Here is a 22357-nt window from a genome sequence, read left to right on the forward strand (position 1 = left end):
ATCTAAATCCATGCCCCAAAAGAGAATTTAATGCTGACATTTTAAGGTTCCTTAATTACTCAAATCTTTGGGGGGGGGGGGGGGGAAGCAAACCCCATGAGTTGAGCATGCTCGTCCCAGGTGTCCTGAAACTCCTTGTATAGTGGATTTTGAAGTTTTTGTGTTTTGTTCATTTTTAAAGAACTGTTTTCAGTTGAGCACCTGCATGACTTAAAACTGAAGTTCGAGACTTCTGGGGGGGGATGTTTGGCTGAAGGAAGGACACACTCCCCCAGTGCTTCTGGGCCTTCTCTGTATATTTTTCCTCTGTGAGTTTTAACATCATATTGATGCAGGGTGATGGTGAATTGTCCACAGGGAGAACTGTTCATCCATTGTGCAAAAGAACTTTGAAACGGCAATGAAAACCAAGAAAAATTCAGCGGATAAACGGCTGCGGACACGGGGCAGCCTGTGATGATGTTGGAAGCAGTTGCTAAACATCTTATAAAATGTGTAACTGCCATGCAGAAAACAAGCTGGCTGAATTTCACTAAATAATGGATAAATACAATGAGACTTTGATATCACCCAGTGCTCGGATTACTGGAAATGAAAGAAAACTGGTAGAACAAGATGAGTGCACAGAACTTGCAACACCTGATACAAGCTTTACAGAGTTGATGTCTAAGAGAACAGAATATAACCCGGAAAGCAAGGATTTCTTTGCACATTTACGGATAAGACATTTATGCAGAATCTTTGCATAAATGAGGATTGAATCAGAACTTGGTGGTTAAACTGGAGAATTTTTTCCAGTTGGAGAACAGTTTTAGTTTCATCAGTTGAAAGCTCTTTATTTAAAAAAAAACAAAAAACTTTTGCTAAACCCAATTTTACTTTGCATGTTTTAGACCAGGGGTGGGCAACTCCAGTCCTCGAGTGCCACAGACAGGTCTGGTTTTCAGGATATCCATGAAATACATTTGTATGCACTGCCTCTATTGTATGCAAATATATCTCATGAATATTTGTCATGGATATCTTGAAAACCAGATCTATTTGTGGTACTCAAGGACTGGGGTTGCCTACTACTGCTTCAGATAATGACTTTTGTGATTATATCCTATAAAGGTTTACTTCAAATAACTCTCCCATACAGATCATTGTTGTGTACGTGACATGCTATTGTGGACCCATGGACAGCTACATTTTTCAGCAGATCCTTTGCAGGAATTTGTGGGTTCTGTTTTACAGATATGTTTGCCATCAATTTTGTCAGATTTTTTTCATATCTTGCCCTGATCTTATCAGTTCCATGTAACTTCCATTTCTTAACAATGTTTCTGACAGTTGAAATTGGCAGCTGGAAGCATTGAGAGCTTTTTATAGCCACCTTTTGCTTTGTAAGAGTGAATTATATTCATATTCAAATGCTCTGACACCTGCCTAGAGAGGAGCCCATGATTGTAGAAGATAGATGGAGCAACAACTGGAGGCAAAATATTTGTTCAACTGTGAGAGTGTCTTCCTATGAGTAATTGAAGACCTAATGAGTCAGTTAACATTTTAGGCCTTATTAATAACTTAAAAAAAAAAAGCTTTAATGAATCAGCTGGGATAGTGTCCAAATTGTTTGCACATGCCATATTCACTTTTATATTTTCTATCTGTTAAAATCATAATATAGTAATTGTGCATTAAATATTGCAAGAAAACTGTATGTGGGGGGGGGGGGGGTGAAATCACAAAAAGGAGATGAGATGGTGGCTATGACAAAGTATTTCCTATGACAAATATTTTCTTTTCAATATAAATCTTCATTCATTTTTGGTATTGCGCATTTTGTTTTCAGTTAATGTGCTTTAGCTCTGCAAGGCAGCCTTGATAAACATGTTTTCAAAAGCCCCCTCAAATCTTCATTCTGAGCAGTTTTTAAAAGTACAACCAAACTCTGGATGGTGGGAATGAGAGAGAAGTTGCAACACCCCTCTAGTGTTTGCAGAGATCGCAATTACTCAAGGTGTGGGTTGTTTTGGTTTTTTTTGTTTGTTTTTTAAATAAGGTAAAAATAAAAACAAAAAAACCCCACATGTGAATGGAAGAACACCCAAGTGAGATCAAAGTACTTTTTGCTATTGTTGCTGTTCAACCCTGAATAAAATGGAAGTCGTGTTTCTTGCATTTATTCAGCCAAATAATAAAGCGCAAACCAGAAGACTCCCCATGATCCGTATGTCACAGTGACATTGTAAGCACATATCGTCTGTGTAAAAACAATGGTTTCCATGGGGCCTGAGACTTCCTGTGACTGCAGTTATACGATCATACCTTTTTCACTTTCACAGCTGGTAACCTCACCAGCTTATACAATTTAAACAAGACAGGGTAACGCTGCTGCTTGGGGCCCTCTGGAATGCCTTTGTGTGAATGTGAATGCCCAAGGCTGGGGTATGGCGGCAGATTCCATCTGGTTTAAGTTTGACCCCCTTGTGGCTGACCACAGCAGTTTTATTGTTGCTCTAGTAGCCTGTAAACCTTCTCTTTAGTTACAGAATGAAGAGGAGCCTGCGGAGGACGCCCAGGCATCCCCTGACGCCCCACCGCCGTACAGCAGCATTGCTGGGGACAATGCAGGTGCGGATGCTTTTCTGTGTGGGGCTGGGGAAGGGGTTGGCTATGAAACAATTTATTTTGCTCTTGCGCATATCTGGTATTTCATTAGGTTTTGTTTAGGAAATAAGACAAAGGGGAAAGATAAGAGATGACTGGGTCCCCTCAATTCTCAGCCCGTGAATGGGTTAATGAAATCAATGAGCCAGTAATGATGGTGATAACTTTACACAGCACCTTTCATGCACATAAGATCGCAGCGTGCACTGCAGGTACAGAACTTTACAAAATGAAAGCTGCAGCTGCCAGCAAGTTGCCAATGTACTGAGGAGCGTTAGTATCAGCCATTAACGGCCAGTGTTAATAAGATGCAAATGAAGCATGTTGCCGCAGATGCTAAAGAAAACGTACGTGCAGACTGTATTGCAAAACTAACTATACCTTTGTGTGGTGTAGCTAAGGTTTTTGTGTTAATGCAGCTGTGAAGTAGCTTGTGCGTTTTCACTGTGCTAATAGGCGACTAGCTGTATTTCATGCTTTTGCATCTCATTAGCATAGATTTTGCACTTGCACTGTCGCAAGCTAGTTTATGCATGTTAACTTTGCTGTTAATGCGCATAAACTAGCTTGTGCTGGTTAATTGTGCTGTTAACATGCTTCAGTGCGTTAGCCCCCGGGTTAGCTAGTCCAGCAGATGATGTTTGATGCCTGGGCTGCCTAGCAGCTTTTGTGTGGTGGATTGATGATAATATTGTTCCATCTAAGAACTGTGATTTGTTTAAACTCTCAGAAGGTCTTTTCGTTCACGGCAGTGGTTTGGATTTATCTCATTTTCGCTCCAGTTCTAGTTGATTGCAAAAGTTGGCCCAGTTTTAATACTGCTAACTATTTCCATAGTGCTACTAGATGTATGTAGCACTGTACAGACGCGCGTGGCGAGAAATGCCTTGCGCTAGATTTCAGGTCTGTAGCCAGCCCTTGGCATACCCCTTGGCAGTATGGGTGCATCCGCCTTACGGTACAAACTTGTTCCAGTGTTCATTGTCCAAACTAGTTAAGCGAAAGCCACATCTAACATAGCTATCATAGGTGCAGAAGTACAATGCTGTACCATTGCTTAGTTTCACTTGAAATTAACGCACTTGAGGAGAACCTCTGTCTTTCTGGTGTTGCCTGTTTCATCACAGTCTGTTTTGTTTTGTTAAACTTTTACAGCATTTTTTGACTACAAAGATGAATCAGGTTTCCCCAATCCTCCCTCTTACAATGTGGCGACATCACTGCCCAGCTACGATGAAGCTGAGAGAACCAAGACCGAAGCAACCATCCCACTGGTTCCTGGAAGAGTGAGTATATGTTAGTGGGAGCTCTCTCTTCTAACACTTAGCTATGGAAGGACTAGTAGGAAGCCCGCTTAAAGAGATGGGGCTAACTAACCAAGGGCTCCCACAGAAATGCATTTTTCCATTATTCCTTTTAAACAACGATATTAGCTGTCACCTATATAACTTCCCCCAAGCCTGACCCTATCATTCATCCTGTTCCTGACTGAACCGCCAGCCCTCCATCCCCTCCCAGCCTCAGCTGACCTGCTTCCCTCTCTCTGCCTGCCCCTCCTGAGTGCTGAGGTGAAAGGCAGCCCAAATGTGCATTCCCCATAACTTCTGGCTTTGCAAAGCATGTGCAAAGTGCATACACTGCATTTCCCAGCCCAGGACCTAAGCATATTCTATCCACAGATCAAGGCACAAGCATTGACAGCTTTTCATGGCAATACATATTAAAACAAGCACAGGCATATGCAGAAATAAAGATTAACATATAAAACAAAAAAAAAGGCGGTATCTTCTTATTGGACCAACTTAATACATGTCCTGACTTGCTTTCAGGAGCTGATACTGCCTTTCTCAGGTCTGAATAGAATGAGCAAAAGATGACATTTTTACCAGAAAATCGGTGTACAATCTCTTCTATTTCCATGCATTCACATGGACTAATATGGAAAGCTCACGACTTCATCCAAGGCATACTATAGCCATCAATCCTCTGAGCTCCAAGGAGCAGCTGCCCAGGGCAATTAGCCAATGGATGGCTTTAGAAGTCAAATATCAGAAAATGTTAAGTAGAAGCTGTGAGTGAAGCCTCTTAGTTCTGATACCTGCCAGAGAAACCGGAGAACAAGGAAACTCAAGTGCTCCCATCTCTGACTAAGAGAATCTTTGGTCGTGTGTCATGGAAAAAACGTATCTTGAATGAAGGATGTTAAGAGAGAATCCAGATAGCTAGCTTTTATATTTATTTAAAAGAAATTGTGTGGGATACTATCTAGTTTACTCAGCCGGTAACAAGTAAACATACATATTAGAAATATAGAGGTCCATATTCAGACACAGTGCGGATAGCAAAGGTAGCTGGATAAACTTATCTGACTAACTTTGGACGTACGTTAAACAGTGCAGTTGCACTATTAAATAGAGCCGGCTATCTTAAAAGCTAGCCAACTAACTTTAGGACAGCTCTTTGCCTGACCGGCTAACTCTGAATATCAGTTAGCTGGTTATTTGGCCGGCTAACTGAACTCCACCCAGTTACACCCCCGCAACGCCCCTAACGTAACCGGATAAATTCTAGTCTCCTAACTTATTAGCTGGCTAGAATTTAGCAGGATATGTACCCAAATATGCATTTAGCTGGCTAACTACTGGATTAGCTGGCTAAATTCTTTTGAATATAGACCTCATAAGCTGCCTGCACACGGTTAAAAAAAAAAATATATATATATATATATGACTGGGACTTTTGAAGATTTAATCTGTACTCCATTGGGGAGGTATAATATGAACACAGCACCAAGAAATGTGATTTTAGCATGTGAGCTTAAGCACTGTACGCTAGCTGGGCTTTAAATACATGTAGCCAGTTATCTATTTATATTTATTTCAAAGCTAAGTTTCAATATGCTGTCCTTTGTATGGTGTGCCTCTGAAGATTTAGGTTAAACTTTGATCTTTTGTTTGCGTGTTGGTTGTCTATCCAACAAAACTACTAGACAATGATCCGACTGGCTAATTTCAGTCTTTTCTAGTGAATAAAATATTAGAAGTGAGTCCTGTGTGCCTGCGGCAAAAATCCTTAAGAAATAAATCTAATTATCCTTGTTCCTAGCTCGGGTAATCTTTATATAGGAAAACAAATATCAAGTTAAAAGGCGGTTCTAGTCTGCATTGCTTTGCTTTTCTCTAGGAGCAGTGGGGTTCATGGGCACTGCAGACTTGCTGGGAGGGGAGGAAGATGGAAAGTACAGGAAGACTCACTTAAAAAACAAAACAAAACATAAAATCAAAGGTTAAATAAACTCCAACATGCAAAACTAAAAATCCTTTTCTCTCTCTTTGGTCTCCCAGCTATTTTGATAATTTACTGATGCTGTGTTGGGCAAACAATAATGGGGACAGGGAAGCGGTGGGCACCTTAGTTTGAATGGCCCCCACGCTCCCACAGTGCGTTTGGGTGGCGTCGGAGGAATGAGAGATGAAAAACCGAGGACATGAATGTGAATGATTGATCCCTGTCCTTTCATTAGCGCTGTAGTATGGTGAGTCTTATGGCGACACGGAGCCAAGCTGATGGCACTGCAGGCTCCAGCTCTAGAACCTCCCGAGGGAGGTGGCAGCATTGCTGTGTGAGGGGTTGGGGGAGGGGACGACCCACGTCTCATTTTAAGAAAAATAAAACCGGGTCGGATTAACCAGCGACGTTGCACGAGGCGCCTCTAGCACTCCATTGCCCGTGGAGCCTCCTGAAACGGTGGCAGGAATCATGCTGTGCCATGCTGTTGACATCAGGTGGACTAAAACGGTTGATTTAATTTCCCCTCCGCCTTAGGACGAGGACTTTGTGGCCAGAGATGACTTTGACGATGCCGACCAGCTGAGGATAGGAAACGATGGCATTTTCATGCTGACTTTCTTCAGTAAGTACAGAGCGGAGCAAAAGAGATCCCCCTGTCATTATTCTATGTCTTTTAATGAGTACAGAGCAGAGCAAAAGAGAGCCCCCTGTCATTATTCTATGTCTTTTAATGAGTACAGAGCGGAGCAAAAGAGAGCCCCCTGTCTTTATTCTATGTCTTTTAATGAGTACAGAGCGGAGCAAAAGAGAGCCCCCTGTCATTATTCTATGTCTTTTAATGAGTACAGAGCGGAGCAAAAGAGAGCCCCCTGTCATTATTCTATGTCTTTTAATGAGTACAGAGCGGAGCAAAAGAGAGCCCCCTGTCATTATTCTATGTCTTTTAATGAGTCTGACGCCCTCGCTCATGAAAGGCAGGGTTCTAGGTAGCCCCATGGGTCCTCCTTATGAAAAAAGGGGTCTGTGTGATTTGCAAAAGCTCTTGTATAACATCTCTGCATTCCTTTCACATCGGCCTGGTAGCTCCCTCTTAAATTGCACACTTTCTGTCAACAAGCTGCAGTGCTATAGCTGGATTTGGGAAACTGGGCGGGCTGGCTGCCCACACTGCTGCTCTGAGGCATAACTTCTTTAAAAATATGAAATGGTTCTCTTCCATGTATCTTGTTTTGTTTGTTTTTTCCCCAGTGGCTTTCCTCTTTAATTGGATCGGGTTTTTCCTGTCCTTCTGTCTGACCACCTCTGCTGCCGGACGATATGGTGCCATATCCGGCTTTGGCCTTTCTCTTATTAAATGGATCCTCATTGTGAGGGTAAGAAATGACTTGACTTTAAAAGAGCTATCGGAGATTGAATGGGGCAATCTAAGCATTGTCATTTTAGATGTGAATTTCACATTTGGTAGCCTATGGTTCAATTATAGATAATCTCTGATAGCCCCATGAAGTTATTAGAAAGCACTTTAACTGTGAAATGGTTGCCATGGCTGAAAGTATAGAGCTATATAAGGAGTAGTTTGGCGCAAGAAGATGCAGGCATGTTTTTCTTTCATGAGTTATGAATCTTAGATCCGAGAACTGATGTCAGGAGTCAGACATTTATTCAAAATGGGGGCAAAAATCTCAGACTTTTTTTTTCTATTTTTTATTTATTTAGAAACTTTTATATACCGGTATTTGTGGGGACATCATACCGGTTCACATAGTAACTGAAAGATTGGAAAATACATTGCAACAGGGGAATGTAACTGGGCGGGGGGAAGAACAGAAAGGCAGTAGGAAGGATAGGAGAACAAGAAGGTAATAACCAAAACAATTTACAATGAAAGTCTCCTTAATAAGGAGGTTACCTGATTTACATGAAGGTATACAACTGAGAAAAATTACACAGAGAGAGAGAGCATACAGTGCTGTTATCCATGCACCAACAAAGTTCAAAATATTAGGAACAGCTATAGGTTTAGCACTGTATATAAAACTCCTTAGGACTGCCACTCTAGAAGTACCGCTCAGGGTCATAAAACACAGACTGATTCCCCTGAAGAACTGTACAATGTGTTTACAAGGAAATTTCACAGATGGCAATGCACCACTACTCTGTACCTGTGAGCGGAGCTTGGAAAACAATGCTTCCTAGTAATCTGAGTAGATGCCATGTATGTCCAACCTGCCGAGAGAATGCTGTGCTCGATGGACCTCGATCTGACCCAGCAGGGCGTTTCTTATGTGAAAAGATCAGGAAAAACGTTAATTATCTGAAAAAGCTTCAGTACTAAACTTCTGCAGTGTGAACCAAGCAATCCGGGACCACCTAGTCATTTCTTCTTGCACTGGCCGAATTGTGTAAACTGTCCACTAGAGTTAGGGCTTTTATTGCCACCTCTTGTGGATTCAGTAACCGTTTCATAGAAGGAACACGATAAACCTTAGTCATGGGCCACAAAGCAGCTGCAGAAGTAGTCTAACGCCTCCAGAAAATATTTTCTCAGCAGTTACTATGGTGGAGTCCTCCTTGATCTAGGAAGGTTAACAAATCTCAAATGTTTATGCCTGGAATTATTTTCAAGGAACTGCAATTTATTCCTGGGATATAAATTATCTTTGAAGTGTTAGTCTTGAATACTAGAAATGCTATCAGCACGTTTCTTTAACAGAAAGATCTTTAAAAAAAAAAAAAAAAATCAGATTTGGAAGCAGTTACATAGCTTGGGGTATACAATCTGCCAGCTTGTCCTCTATACAGAGTAAAATCTGACTCTGGGACCGCCGTCCTCTCCAGTCCTCCACACGTGGGGGCATAACTGGAGCCAAGTCTCCCTCGTTCTCCTCTAGCTCACTCTCAGCACCATTCTCGCTCATTTCTCCTTCATGCTGGTCTGCCCGGGACCTCAGTCTGTGGTGGCACACTCTCCAGCTCCATAGCAGCCTCGCCACCCATCTATCACAGAGAGATGGTACACGCATTCCTCCCGCCTTCTACTTTCTTCTGAGATGGAACAACATGGAATGGATCTCCCCATTAGGTTCTGCCAGATTCTTCCAGTTGATCCAGATTGACCACTGTCAGACAGGTGCTAGGCTCGATGGCCCATTGGTCTGACCCAGCACAGCATGTTTAAGTTTGTTCTCTCTGATTACAATGAAATTGAATAGTACAAAATATGAAGTATAGAATTACTTACATACATAACCATACTTTCTGTTTTAAAATAGACTAATCAGTGACATTAGTGGCCTGTTTGACCCTCCTGCCCTTGGAACGGTTTAGAAGTGGCTAAAGAAAAAGTACTAGACTGCTCACACAGAAAGTCGCATGATACTGCCATGGTTTGATAGCTTTGTGGCGTTTTAAGGACACTTTATTTCCAGCTGAGAGAGTAACTGGGGTCAGCTGGCGCACACAATGGTAACTTTTCTTGGGCTTAATAATTCAGTGTTTCAGTGACTGAGGCAGGCAGGTAAGGAGTTATTTATTTACATACATTTAGCTCATGCCTATTAATAATAATATTGTCAGGAAGACACCTGATCTGGCCAAGAAGTGTTTGAATTCTTAGATGTCCCTGTGCCACTTTCGTTACATGTACCAGGTTCTAATTCATGGCAAGGAGGAGCACCTTCTGTTATAAAGCAGAAGGGAACGGAGAGCCACTGCTTGGTGCCTTTCTGTATGGTTTGGGATATGAGCCCAAAGTGCACAGAGGCCTAAATACATAACCACTGCAACTTCCAGTTCTTTACATGTTCCTGATGTACAGGCCCTTGCTTGCTTTTGTAGCCATTTTGTCTACCTGCCATAGCGTCGGGAGCTGGCACAACTGCTCCCATTGTTTCTAATTTTCTGTGCAGTTGTCTCCTTATGCTGCTGTGCACTCAGTTGCTTTTCTGTAAACTGAGGTTTGTTTTTTTTTTTATTTCCTCATGCTGTTGATCCAAGCATGTTATAGACCAGATATTGGGATGAATGCATGCTAGATTTACCCCAGTCTGTCTGTGTCTGTACGTTGTCTGCTTGCTGTAAATGTAAGCACTAATATCTTTCAGGGAGTTGCATATATGGCGAAATGGACGTGCTCCCTCGGCACACCTAGGTATGGTCCCTTGCGGAGCGGGAAGAATTAGCTAGCACTGCTAAACACCTTGGAGCGCATCCTAATTAGGTGTGGGAGCGCAGGAACCTGTGCTGCAGTATAGCGCGCACGAGATCTCCGGGCTGCAGTTCATTATTCCCAGCAAGACATTAAGGGAGCTTATGCAGTACCTCCAGGCCCTTTGAAGAGCAGTTTTATCCCTGTATCTAACTGGAATTTGATTTAGTGCATTAAAGTTTATGGACTAATATATTTTTATGTTTAAAAAAAAAAAAATAGTTCTTTCAGCTAGGAAGGGAGAAGAATCCATTAAGGAGTTAGGTTGGATACTGCTGACTAAAAGAAACTGTAAGAAAAAAACATTCAGAGGTAAAGATTAAACAAAAAGATTCACAATTTAAGATCCTAGTCATAACCACCGTTAAATGTAACTTTCCATTCTTTGAGTTAATTGTAAACCAGCGTGAAGTGCTCTACGAATGTCGGTATATTAAATGTTCATAAAATAAATAAAAATATACTCTGCCTTGTATCCAGGAATTGTGTGGGTGAGATTTATTGAATTTTAATTGGGAGTAAAGTGACAAAGAAGATAACATGAGAAATGCTATATTGGGTCGAGCCAAAGGTCCATCAAGCCCAGTCTGACAGTGGCCAATCCAGGTCGCAAATACCCAAGACTAGGTCCAGTTCTCCTTGCTCATAACAAGGGATAAGCAGTGGCTTTCCCAAGTCTAATAGTTTATGGATTTTTCCTCCAGGAACTTGTCTAAACCTTTTTAAACCCAGCTATGCCAACTGCTTTCACCTCATCCTCCAGCAGCAAGTTCCACAGTTTAATTGTGCGCAGAGTGAAAAAATGCTTTTTCTGATTTTGTTTTAAAAGTGCTGCGTTAGCTTCATATTGGAGATGATAAATAACTGTTCCCTGTTTTCCCGTTTTACTGACACCTATCACCTCCTCTCGGCCATCTGTTTTGCAGACGGCTTATGAGCATGACCTACTTTTGAGCCAGTTATGATTTTCCTGTTTATATTGCGACCCTGGCTTTGTTCTCTCTCACGAAAATCCTGATTGAACGGGTCACTTAATAATCTTGCTAGGTTTGCCCTTTTTGCTCAGTGTTGTATTGGTGCCTGAAGGTCTCCAGCATGACTAATGTTCGTTCTTTCTGTTGTAGTTCTCTACTTATTTCCCTGGTTATTTTGATGGGCAGTACTGGCTCTGGTGGGTTTTCCTTGTATTGGGTAAGTGTGCTTGTAACTCTAAAATCATTTTCTGATTCACACCTGTTAATGTGTTAACTTTAATGTGTGCGAGTCGGAGGAACGCACGGAGCAGCTGGAACCAGCAGGGTATTAAGGGAAGCGTCATCTCTTCTGTCCCATCTGACGGGATAAGATGTGGGGTGATCCAGCAGTGTGGGCCCGCCTTCCTTCACTTCAGGGGTGGAGGAAGATTGGGCCACAGGGACCCTTCTGGGGAGGATGGGGGGGGGGGGAGACTGTGTTTTTTTGGCAGTCCCAGCAGGTTAACTGCATGTGAATATAGAGCTGCTTAGCATGCATTTGCATATTATGTAACTCATTTAAATATTCACATCATGCCAGGATATCTTATGTTAACTTTCATGCAGGCGCTTTAACATATATTAACCACCTACATTACCTGATGCAGGCATTTAATGTGCATTAATGCATTTTATTAAATAGGCGCCTTGGTTTATGTCAGATCTCCATTAACTGATTTCCGGGATTCCAGGTTTGTTGTGATGGATGATACAATTTCTGACATTTTGGAGTGTCAAAGTTCTAATAATTAATGGCATTAACAATGTATGCACCTCTGTACAAGATGTGTATCAAAGAAGCTAGACTCCAGATTACCCACGAGAGCTTTCTCAGGCCTTGGGCCTACTCTCAGTGAATTACTGTTACAATCTTAGCTTATTCAAAAGGAATTTGAAAACATCTGTTTCTTCAACGTGTTCTCTGCCCCTTGAATTGAAGATCATAGGTAGGCTAACCTAGGGGTTATGATACAGTTATGCAATTTGTGACTAGATACTGTTTTATTTTATTATTTTAAGTGTAATTTGTGCTATGCTTTAATTTGTTTTAGTGCTTGATTTAATGGATTGTTTATGTAACCTCATGTTATCCGCATTGACCAATGGCTATTGAATGAGGCTGAATACGAATGTTTAAATAAAAGTTTCCAATTTCCTGGCTGTTCAATGGTCTTAGGACTTCCTCAAGGTCACCCTGGATTGGGGAGGGTCTGTGCAGGCTTTCTAGGAAATGGAATAGTTCTTTAGCAATCATTTTGATGTCTGGTGGTCACCCTGCCCTAGAACAGGATCACCAACGACCTCCCATGGGATGGGGTCCAATTTTAGTTTTATTTCTGTTGCCCCAGCCAGCCTGGTCCAGTCACATCCAGAAGATATGAGGGGTTGAGGCTTGAAAAACATGACTGCCTCCAAAAACTCACACAGCCTAAAGAATTTCAAATCCAATAACTTGCCATTGTTACAGAATTGGCATTGGTACTGGACAGGTGTAGTTTAAAATGCACAGGACACACAGGGTGGTTATTTATTTTTTTAAACAGTAAGGTCTAATGGTAGAGGCATTTGCAGAAATACACAGGAAGTGTCCAGTCCCCAGGTTACTGCTATTGTGAAATCTATACATTACAAAATAATTGTGAGTGTGGTTTTTTTTAATTGCATTGGCGGTGGGAAAGATCATCTTGCTGTGCTAATTGACACTTGTTTATAGTAAGGGGCATTTCTTGGCTGATGGTGCTCGTTGGTCTAGACCAGCAGTGGAATCTTCCTGCTGCTGTTCATGAAACATAGAAATGACGGCAGAGAAGGACCAATGGTCCATCCAGTCTGCCCGGCAAGATTATGGTAGTTTCTGTTGAGCCATACGAGTCCCCCTTTCTTATCAGTTTCCCAGGCCGTTAGTCGGGGCCCTTGTTGGTTTCTGAGTCCGATTCCCCGTTAACTTCCTGCTGTTGAAGTAGAGATCAGCGTTGGAGTTGCCTCAAGAGTTTCAGGCTTCTTGATTAAGGGTAGTAACAGCTGCATCAGCAAGGTACCCCCTATGTTTATTTTCCCAGACCGCAAAATTCAGTGTCCTAGTTATTTGACTGTTGTATAAATTTGTGTGGTTGCTGTGTTAGTCCACATGAATACAGGGAAATAAAAGTTAGCAAAAACGCAGCTTTCGGGAGCTATTGTCAGAATTCTGTATTCCCAAAAGCTGCTTAAGAAATGTATTAAGGTAGTCCAATATTAAGTATCAAATTATATATATTTTTTTCTTTTTGTTAGCCTTTATTTCCATGTATTTATTACTTTTGTACAGTAGCACAGTATTTATTGGGAGTAACTGGTGAGAAGCAGTTAAAGGGGCATTGGTTACAAGTCTATCAGAGACAGGTTCAGTGTGTGCATTTTAGTAAAGGAAAGCTGCCATCTAGTGGACAAACTGGACATACTCCATTATGCTTGGTGGAATTGTACAGTGAAATCCAATCACTTATCCCATAATTAAGTTGTGCTCCTCCAGGTTTTAGTCTGTGCATGTTTGTTGTAAAACAAATGCTTTCCCACGTTAACCCCTTTTTCTTGACCCAGGCAGCTTTTAATTTTAGTCATATTTGGAAATAATTTTTTTGCTACTTCTCACTCTTGAAATCCCGTGTTTCCTGGGCATTGCTGTGGCATCTTGCTCCACCCCTTCAGTGCACCTTATGTTTGCGGGTTGCTGGATGTGGTGATATGCGGTCTGAGGCTTTATAGAAGGACTTCATGAACAAGACTGCTTCATCTCCCCATCACTTCCCTTTGCCTTTCAGTCTGTTGAGTCACTAATACATCATAACTTCTAATGGGGCCATTTTTGGAAGTGAAAGACAGACCTCAGAGGGCATGGTCAACCTCATAGGGTGGTAGTTTGGAGCAGTCCTCCCCCATTCAAGTTGGGACTTAGTAAAGGTGCTTCTGAAACCAAAATAGGAATTTTTAAATATGATGCAGGTAGCAAGTAAAATGCTGTTAAGTTCTTATGCACTAATTGTATTACTAGTGTAACTTTATTAAGAATCTGTTTTTAGTATTTTTTTTTCCAAATTGGAGAAGTCGAAATATAGCAACATATAAAATCTAATAGCATAACATATTTCCTTTAGGGTTCCTCCTGTTTCTCAGAGGATTTATCAATTATGCAAAGGTTCGGAAGATGCCGGATACATTTGCCACTCTCCCCAGAACCAGAGTTCTCTTCATTTACTGAAGGTATGACCTAGTTCTCATCTTCTTTCATGCGCTGAGCTTTACAAGCTTTATTTTGGGATACTTTTCCCCCAGGCCTTAGAATTCAGGTGGGTCCTGAAACCTGCCCACATTGCTTGTACTTGGAATTGTTTTGGGGGAAAACTATTTTGCCCTCTTCCCCCTCCAGGCATATTTCCTTTAGTTTGGCATCTGCCCACTAACAGACCAATGCGATAAGGTGAACCCAGCCTAGTGCACGGGTCTATTTGTGGATGGGTGTGTGTTTCGGGCATGCACGCAATAATAGCGCCCGATACAGGAAGAAGATATGTGTGTTCTAACAAAAGCATACCGGATAGCGCCCATTGCATTTACATTTCAGGTACATGAAGACATTAGCTATTACTGCCCAAAGGTTGGATGTCCAACGCTCATTTTTTTTTTGTAACATGTGGAATCTAACTCCAGTTCCAGAGGTGGAGTAAAGTTAACTCACAGTCAATGGCTCATGAGAAACATCAAAACATATGGTCCTCTGGGTTGCAATAAATGTGTCCTCATCCTGACTTTTGAATTTACTGCTTCTGGTGGAGAAAAATATATGTGCATTGATTTGATAATAAAAAGAAATGCACTTTTATTATGGCCGCACAGTTTAAACGCCTGCAGCAATGGGTGCCTATCAAACAAATTTCACCATTAAAATCAGCAAAGTCGATGAACCTCAGCCAAATAACTAAAAAGATGGACGCTTGTATTGAGTGCCCATTGCAATAAACTCCCCTGAGTGCCAGAAATGCACAGTTCTCCCTTAGCGCACCCTCTCTTTACGCCACCCTAATTTCACTCTTATTTTAATACTGCAGCAGTAATGAATTTACAATGCAGTACAAAGCTTTTACGTGCACCGGATCACTTTTGTACCTTTCTGTGTTTAACTTTTTATTTACCCTATGATGCAGCAGCAGAGATGCAGCTTTTCCATTTCATACAACAAGAAAAGCAATATGCAGTCAGAGTAACCAACCTAATATTCAACTAATAAACCCCCCCCCCAAACAAAAATGCTCAAGTAAATTCAGTATCGCATGTGCATAATCCATACAATAAAACTACAACATAGATGACAGTAAAAGTAATCAGAATATAAGAAAACAAAGGCTTCACAAGTTTGGCTGATCCCATCCAGCACTGGAAAAATATTTATATAGCGAGGAGGACAATATATAGTGGCTATAGGACGTCTACACCCCTTCCAAAATGTTCTTGTGTTGCCTTATTGCTTGGAAGAAAAATGCACTAAACCAGTATGTGTTCTATGCATGCACATATCTTACTCCACGACTCCCAAGAGAAAAATATATTCCAGAATTCTTTAGAAACGAAATAGAAATGAAAACATGAAATAGCTTGGCTGGATAAGTGTCTGTTTTGAGATTTTTTATTTTTGTTCTTTTTGTATATACCATTAGACCTTGACGATGATAAATGTAATAATAATTCTAAATACTTAAAGCTAAGTCACCTTCAAAAGCACACCCTAAGTGACTTGGCCCCACCTATATTAAATTTTAGTGATTCGGCAGTTTCAATGGTTCTCTCTGCTGGGTAGTGAATTTCAAAGCAAAGATCCTACCATGAGCACCAAAGAGTTGTCAAAAGAACTCTAGGACAAATATGTGGAAAGATACAGATCTGGGGCGAGATGTAAAAGAATTGCAGTGTCCATGAATATCCCTCAACGCAAGGGGAAGATGATCCTTAAGAAGGTGTATGGTGCCAGCAAGACCTGCGTAGATCAGGCCACCCCTCCCAACAGGACGACTGAGGAAGGAGGGAGTGTGATCAGGGAGGTAACCAAGAGGCCAGTAGTGACTGTGCTCCCAAGCACTCTGCAAGGCTGGCCTGTAGAGTAAGGTGGTAAGAAGGAAGCCATTACTCAAGAAAGCCCATCTTGAATCCTGTTTGAAGCATGCAGAGAAACACTCGGGAGATAATGTAGCCATGTGGTGAAATAGTTTGTGGTCTGATGAAACGAAAATAGAATTTTTTAGCCTGAGTGCAAAGCTTTATGTTTGGCACAAACTCAACACAGCCCATCGCCCAGAGAGCACCATCCCTACTGTGAAGCATCATGTTATGGGGATGTTTCTTATCGGCAGAAAATGGGGCACTTGTCAAGACAGAAGGGACAATGAATAGAGAAAATTACAGAAAAGTCCTTTGAGGAAAACCTGATGCCCTCTGCAAGGAAACTGAAATTGGGAAAGGAATTAAGCACGAAAACCTGAAGTCTGTAGCCCAAAGCGACATTGGAGTGGCTAAGGAACAAAAAGGTAAATGTCAGAGTGGCTGAGTCAGAGCCCTGACCTCAGTCCAGTCTAAAATCTGTGGCATGTGTCCATCAGTGTTCCCCAAGGGACTTGAAAGAGTTTGAATGTAATTATGAAGAAGAATGGTTTAGTACTGAGAAATCTCAGTGTGCAGAGCTGGTGGGGTCCTATCCCAATAACTGCTGCCAACTATTGGCTCGGTGGACGGGTGCTATAGATGTATTTAGGTGTTAGATTTCAGGGTGTTTTTTGGATAGAGAGATCTTTCTTCTCCAATAAAATAGGTGTGGAGTGTGGTGTGTGAATGGATGGGGGAAAATATCCCCATTAAATACATGCAAGTCTTACACATTGATGCAACAAAATATGAAAATGCTCAAGGGGGATGTAGACTTTCAATAGCCACTGTAGACCATCTTCTTACATACAAAGAGCTGCCAGAATTCATTTCTAGAGCCGTTGATTTTTTTAAATTAGGTAACTGCACAGGTAATAAGGAAAGATAAGTATTCTGGCTATTCACGACTTCTGCACTTACAAGGGTAATTTTAAAAAGAAAGAAGTTCCCATTGCTAGGGTCTCCTGCCTGTAAGCTGAGTTTTCCTAGTAACATCTGTAGTTTGGCCTAGAAATTTAGCATCTCTGACAAAAGGTTTAAAGGTGCAATCTAGCAGCTTCTAAAATAAATGAAACCTGCAAGATGGCCTTTTAGATATGCAGATCTAAGCTATAGGATTGACGATGTCTTTGGATTCTACCGATGCTCCAGAACTGAACCCTTGTCAGTCTCTAATCGTATTGAAAGTATACGAGCAATGGTTCTACTGCACTGTCTGCACCGCCTTGAGTCCTTGTTAAGCGTTTGAGCTGTGAGTTCACACATGGGGAATAAATGGTAGCAAAAGCTCCCTGAGGTGGACTGGAGTCTGGTGTAGGGTTCTTAGATCTTTCAAGGACCCGTGCACCTATGGACTATTTTTGACAGTGTGGAGAAAGTGAGCCCACTAAATGCTGGCTTTCCAGTGTTTAAAGCTGCCAGATGCAGCACGCTGGCCACTTGTGTTACTGAGACTGTGCTTATCAAGCAGGCACCCTTTCTTGAACTCGTTACAAGCAGACACTTGTCCCGCTCTGGGTAAGACGGATTAAGCACCGTTCATTTTCTGAGGTGTGTAATGAACATCATGCAGTCTCACGCCTTAAAAAAAAAAACCCTTTTTTCCTTCCTTCTCTGAGCCCCACAGGTAGTCATTACTGAAACGCGATTAAAGGTTTGTCATGTTTCATTGTGATTTATTCTACAGCCGGTTCATGTAATCACAGCTGGAAATCTTCCTTGGATGTGGCTAAGTGAGACTGGCAGGAAGCATCAGTAACTTAATGTAAGCTATGCATAATACGGCAAGTTGGACACCAGCTGGACCCTTTAGGTGCTGAACCCCTACGGATTTTCTGGCGTGACTCGGATGATTTTGTTTTAGCTCATTAAAAAAAAAAAAAAAAAAAAGTGGAGAATCATTTCTTTCTAGTGAGAGCACCTTGGGTATAAATACTTAAAGGAGCTTGTAGCATCATCTGCCAAAAGCTGTATTTAAATGCTCACTTCTTGGTCGTTAACTCTATATATAGCACTAGAAAATGGGTTTGAGGTTGTTTTCAATATTTTGTGTATATTTTCCAGAATACCTAAAACATACTTATCTAATCAAAACATGAACAAATAAGTGTGTGGCAATTTCACTCTCAAAGTAACAAGACAATTATAGAGCACATAGCTCTGCATTTATACCAGAAGAATGGGTGTACAAGCACATTTTTGTGAATTCAGCCAAGATATACAATCTCATTTATTTTTAAAGCTCTTCCAGACTTTTCCCACATCTTAGTACAATCTTTGGTGGTGATCACCTACAGACAACTTTTTCAGCATTAATCAAAATTAGAGAACTTTCTAGGACTGTATCACAGGTGGGTGAGCTTGCGTTCAGTACAATAAAACGGCTGTGTGAGCTGCAGATAAACTACATCCACTTCTTCTGAAATTTAAAAATGGGCAGCTCCTTTATAGCCACTTTATACAGTGCTAAAAGTGGGTTTAGAACAACAGATTGCCCAGGCAGGAAACAACGTTATTCCTTGGCGTTTGGGTAGATCAATCCCAACAAGTGGGCTATGCACCTCTGCCAGCAGATGGAGAAAAAGCTGACATCACGGCCACATAGTCTTACCCCAAGATCAGCCTGTCCGTATTCTCCATCTCCAGTAGATGGTGGACATGCATTTCCCTTCGGGGGATTGCCTGTGAGTAAAAGAAGAGAAGAAAAGGAATCGATAGGAGATAATAGAAAGACAAGACATCTATATTTATTTATTTATTTATTTATTTATTTAACAGTTTTATATACCGACCTTCATAGTAAATAACCATATCGGATCGGTTTACAATTAACAAGAATAAAAAACTGGGGTAACTATTCAAGTAAACGAAAGATAAACAGTAAGTAGGAATGAGTCAAAGTTACAATCAACAGGGAAGAGAACTTGGAAGCTTGCAACAAGCTGGAAAGAAGATAAGGCGGGAAATAAATATGAAGTGATGCCATAGGGCGTACGGGTTAAAGCTTAATGGTGCTTTAACCTGGGAGAGTCAGAGTCCATTCGTGAGTATATAACACTGCTGCCTCTTGAAGTGATACTGTGCGGTCCTGCCCTCAGTCTGATAGCCTTGACTGTCGTGGACCAGAAATTTTAATTGCCAAGAGGCTCAGCGTTTAAAGCTTTAGCCTTCTCCTCCCTTAGCTGGGACCCGTTTGTGCTCTCAGCCAAGGAAGGCTGAGCTCAGGTGAAGTTTTTTTTGCTTTATAAAAAAAAAAAAAATACAGCAGCGAAAGGAAAGCAGGAGAGAGAGAGGGTCTGTTACCTCGGCGTTCACCTGCCCACTCATGTCTCGGGGGAGTTCGGTGATGTGAGAAGATAGTGCAGGCATGGCAAGTTGAGCAGCCATTTGGCTAGGCCCTGCTTCCAGGATTTTTCCTCTGGTGCATGATGGGCTGTGAGGTGATTTTGCCCCTTTTTTCGTTGCTGGCATCGGCGTGCTCCTCTGTGCGCAGTTGTGCACCCAATTTCGACATCTTTTTTTGGGACGAAACAGCTATAACACCACTTGCCTCCTGAAGGATACTGTGAGGACCTTCAGTCTGGTAGTCTTGAGGGGCCTGGACCTAAAGAGCGATTAGCAGTTGTAGGCCAAGATAAGCTCAGTGGTGAGGATTAGCTTTCTCAACCCCCCCCCCCCCCCCCCCCCCCCCCCCCCCCCCCCCCGATAACCAGGACCTGTTCCAGCTCTCAGCCACGGAAGGCTGGGCTCAGGTGAATGTTTTTCTTATTAAAAAGAAAAGAAAAAATCATAGGTTAGCCTGGGAACTAAGGAGGCAGTGCAGACATGGTGGATTGAGCAGCCATTTGGCTAGGTCCCACTCGCAGGCTTATCCCTTATTGAGCGCATGGTAGGCAACAAGGGCTTTGCGCATGTTTTTTGTGCTGTGGGCCACTCTGCACGCACCTTTGCATCTGTGAGCCCTGCTTAGGCGCCTTGATTTACTGAGCATCCAGATTGGGTACCTAGTTGGGTGCGCAGCTTAGGTGTGTGTATACATGTGCGAGCACATATTCCAGGCATTAGCTTTCACTGTTCTGCACACTTACACCTGTGGTGCCTGCCGCGAGGAAGCCTAAGCGCTTATCTGTTGTGCTGCATGCCACTTCAGGGTCATTCAGCCGCACCTTTTTAAGCTTGTGTCATTGCCTGGATGCTCAGGGTGATTTACCCCCTTCTGATTTTGCTGGCGATGGTCCATCTCTGCGGTCTGTGGAGACTGGGACCAAGGGTGACATGATGAGGGTATCCCCTCCTTTGGTTGATCCACGGGCCAAGTCGTCATGAACCGCTAGCTCTCAGGACATCAGGTTTGAGCCTGTGGGGTCTAGAATGGTACCCATCCTCTCTTCCTGGGTAGAATTCTTCCAGGGTTGGTAGATGTTCCTACAGGGCCGGACTTCTGAATCACTAGTACCTACTAAGGTTGGTCCGTGCGTTCCAAGTGCTCCTCCGCCTGGCTCCATGGCAAGCGCTGAGTCTCAATGCAGCCTGACTAAACTCGAATGCAGATGAATCAAAATGATACTGTTGAAGTTGATGGTGATGGGGAACATTTCTTCACCTTTGGAGCCAAATTGAACTCTATTCTTGTTTCTTTCTTAAAGATGAATTGCTCTCAGGCACTGAAGACCCTTGGAGAGCCTGGGACTGACTCCTTGAAGGCAGAAGAAAGTTCCTATTTTGGTCACCCTACACAGGCCGCCTTGTTTCTTTCCCCTCCGGGTTATACTCCAGGAGTTGACTTCTGGAATGGAGGGCGTCAGGGGTGACTTTTAAAGGATGATGCTTCTTGGCAAGTTTATACCCTTTGGATCCACAGACCAGAGAGTGGTTGCATTTCCCTAGGGTGGATGCCTTGGAGTGTGCTGTCAAGTATTGTACCACCATCCTGGTAGAGGGAGGTACAGCACTGAAGGATGCTCAGGATTGGAAGATTGAGACTATCCTAAAGCAAAGCATTTGAGGCATTTTTGGCCTTATTAGTGGGAGGCTCTTCCCAGAAGTCCCTTCTACAGATCTCAGTCCTTTCGCCTCTGAGGACCTAGAAAGGATACAGACTCCAGAGGTGGAGCCCCTCAGTCTGCTCAGCTGTTGGTTCAGGAGTTAAGAAGTGTCTGTCCCGTTTTTAATACAGCTGGGTGCAGGTTACTTTGGATCAAGGTGTTCTCGAAGCTTTTTGGGACGGGTATGCTCTAGAATTTCTTCACATTCCTCCAGATGCCTTCATGGTCTCTCTAACTCCGATCAGCAGAGGGTAGAAGTGGAAGCGCCATTATATCAGATGTTGAGCCTAAAAGCGGGGATTCCTGTTCCCAAATCGCAGAGATATACAGCTCGTTATTCCATTTACTTGGTCATACCCATGAAAGAAGGGTCGTTTCAGCCCATACTGGATGCATATTCCCATCCGTTGGGAACTTATTTATAAGAACATAAGAAATTGCCATGTTGGTCAGACCAAGGGTCCATCATGCCCAGCATCCTGTTTCCAACAGAGGCCAAAAACCAGGCCACAGGAACCTGGCAATTACCCAAACACTACGAAGAACCCATGCTACTGATGCAATTAATAGCAGTGGCTATTCCCTAAGAATAATTGATTAATAGCCATTAATGGACTTCTCCTCCAAGAACTTATCCAAACCTTTTTTGAACCCAGCTACACTAACTGCACTAACTACCTTCTCTGGCAACAAATTCACTAAAATATTTATTTAGTGAATTTTCTATACTGTCATTTAGTGCAGTTCCTTCACAACGGTTTACAGAAAGGCACATAATATAACAGCGGTGTAAAAGAAATAAAAATGTTGATAAAGTGCCAGTAAAATTGAACTTAAAATATGGTTTTACAAAATAATAATACACATCACAATAATCAAAATGTTAAGAACATCGCATAGTCTTCCCGCTTTCCTCAGGGTGGTTCCTTGCTACAGCCATCTGACTCTGGAGTATCTCGGAGTTGACTTCAATACAAGGT

The 22357-nt window shown here is 42.2% G+C and overlaps 1 protein-coding gene across 3 annotated transcripts in view; it reads left to right on the plus strand.

Moving 5' to 3' along the window:
* NDFIP1 (Nedd4 family interacting protein 1) overlaps positions 1 to 22357 on the plus strand; it is a 43680-nt gene that overhangs the window by 16870 nt on the left and 4453 nt on the right. For 2 of the 3 annotated variants that reach the window (XM_029583332.1, XM_029583331.1), the window contains exons 2-7: positions 2529 to 2616; positions 3808 to 3938; positions 6478 to 6565; positions 7192 to 7316; positions 11275 to 11341; positions 14298 to 14403. In XM_029583332.1, the coding sequence (XP_029439192.1) occupies positions 2529 to 2616; positions 3808 to 3938; positions 6478 to 6565; positions 7192 to 7316; positions 11275 to 11341; positions 14298 to 14401 (603 nt within the window). In that variant the 3' untranslated portion in view covers positions 14402 to 14403. Of the gene's footprint in view, positions 1 to 2528; positions 2617 to 3807; positions 3939 to 6477; positions 6566 to 7191; positions 7317 to 11274; positions 11342 to 14297; positions 14404 to 18019; positions 18262 to 22357 lie in introns of those variants that run through there. The other variant, XM_029583333.1, reaches the window with a different exon arrangement.

This window comes from Rhinatrema bivittatum, chromosome 18 (genome assembly GCF_901001135.1).
Source record: "Rhinatrema bivittatum chromosome 18, aRhiBiv1.1, whole genome shotgun sequence".
Taxonomy (NCBI): Eukaryota; Metazoa; Chordata; class Amphibia; order Gymnophiona; family Rhinatrematidae; genus Rhinatrema; species Rhinatrema bivittatum.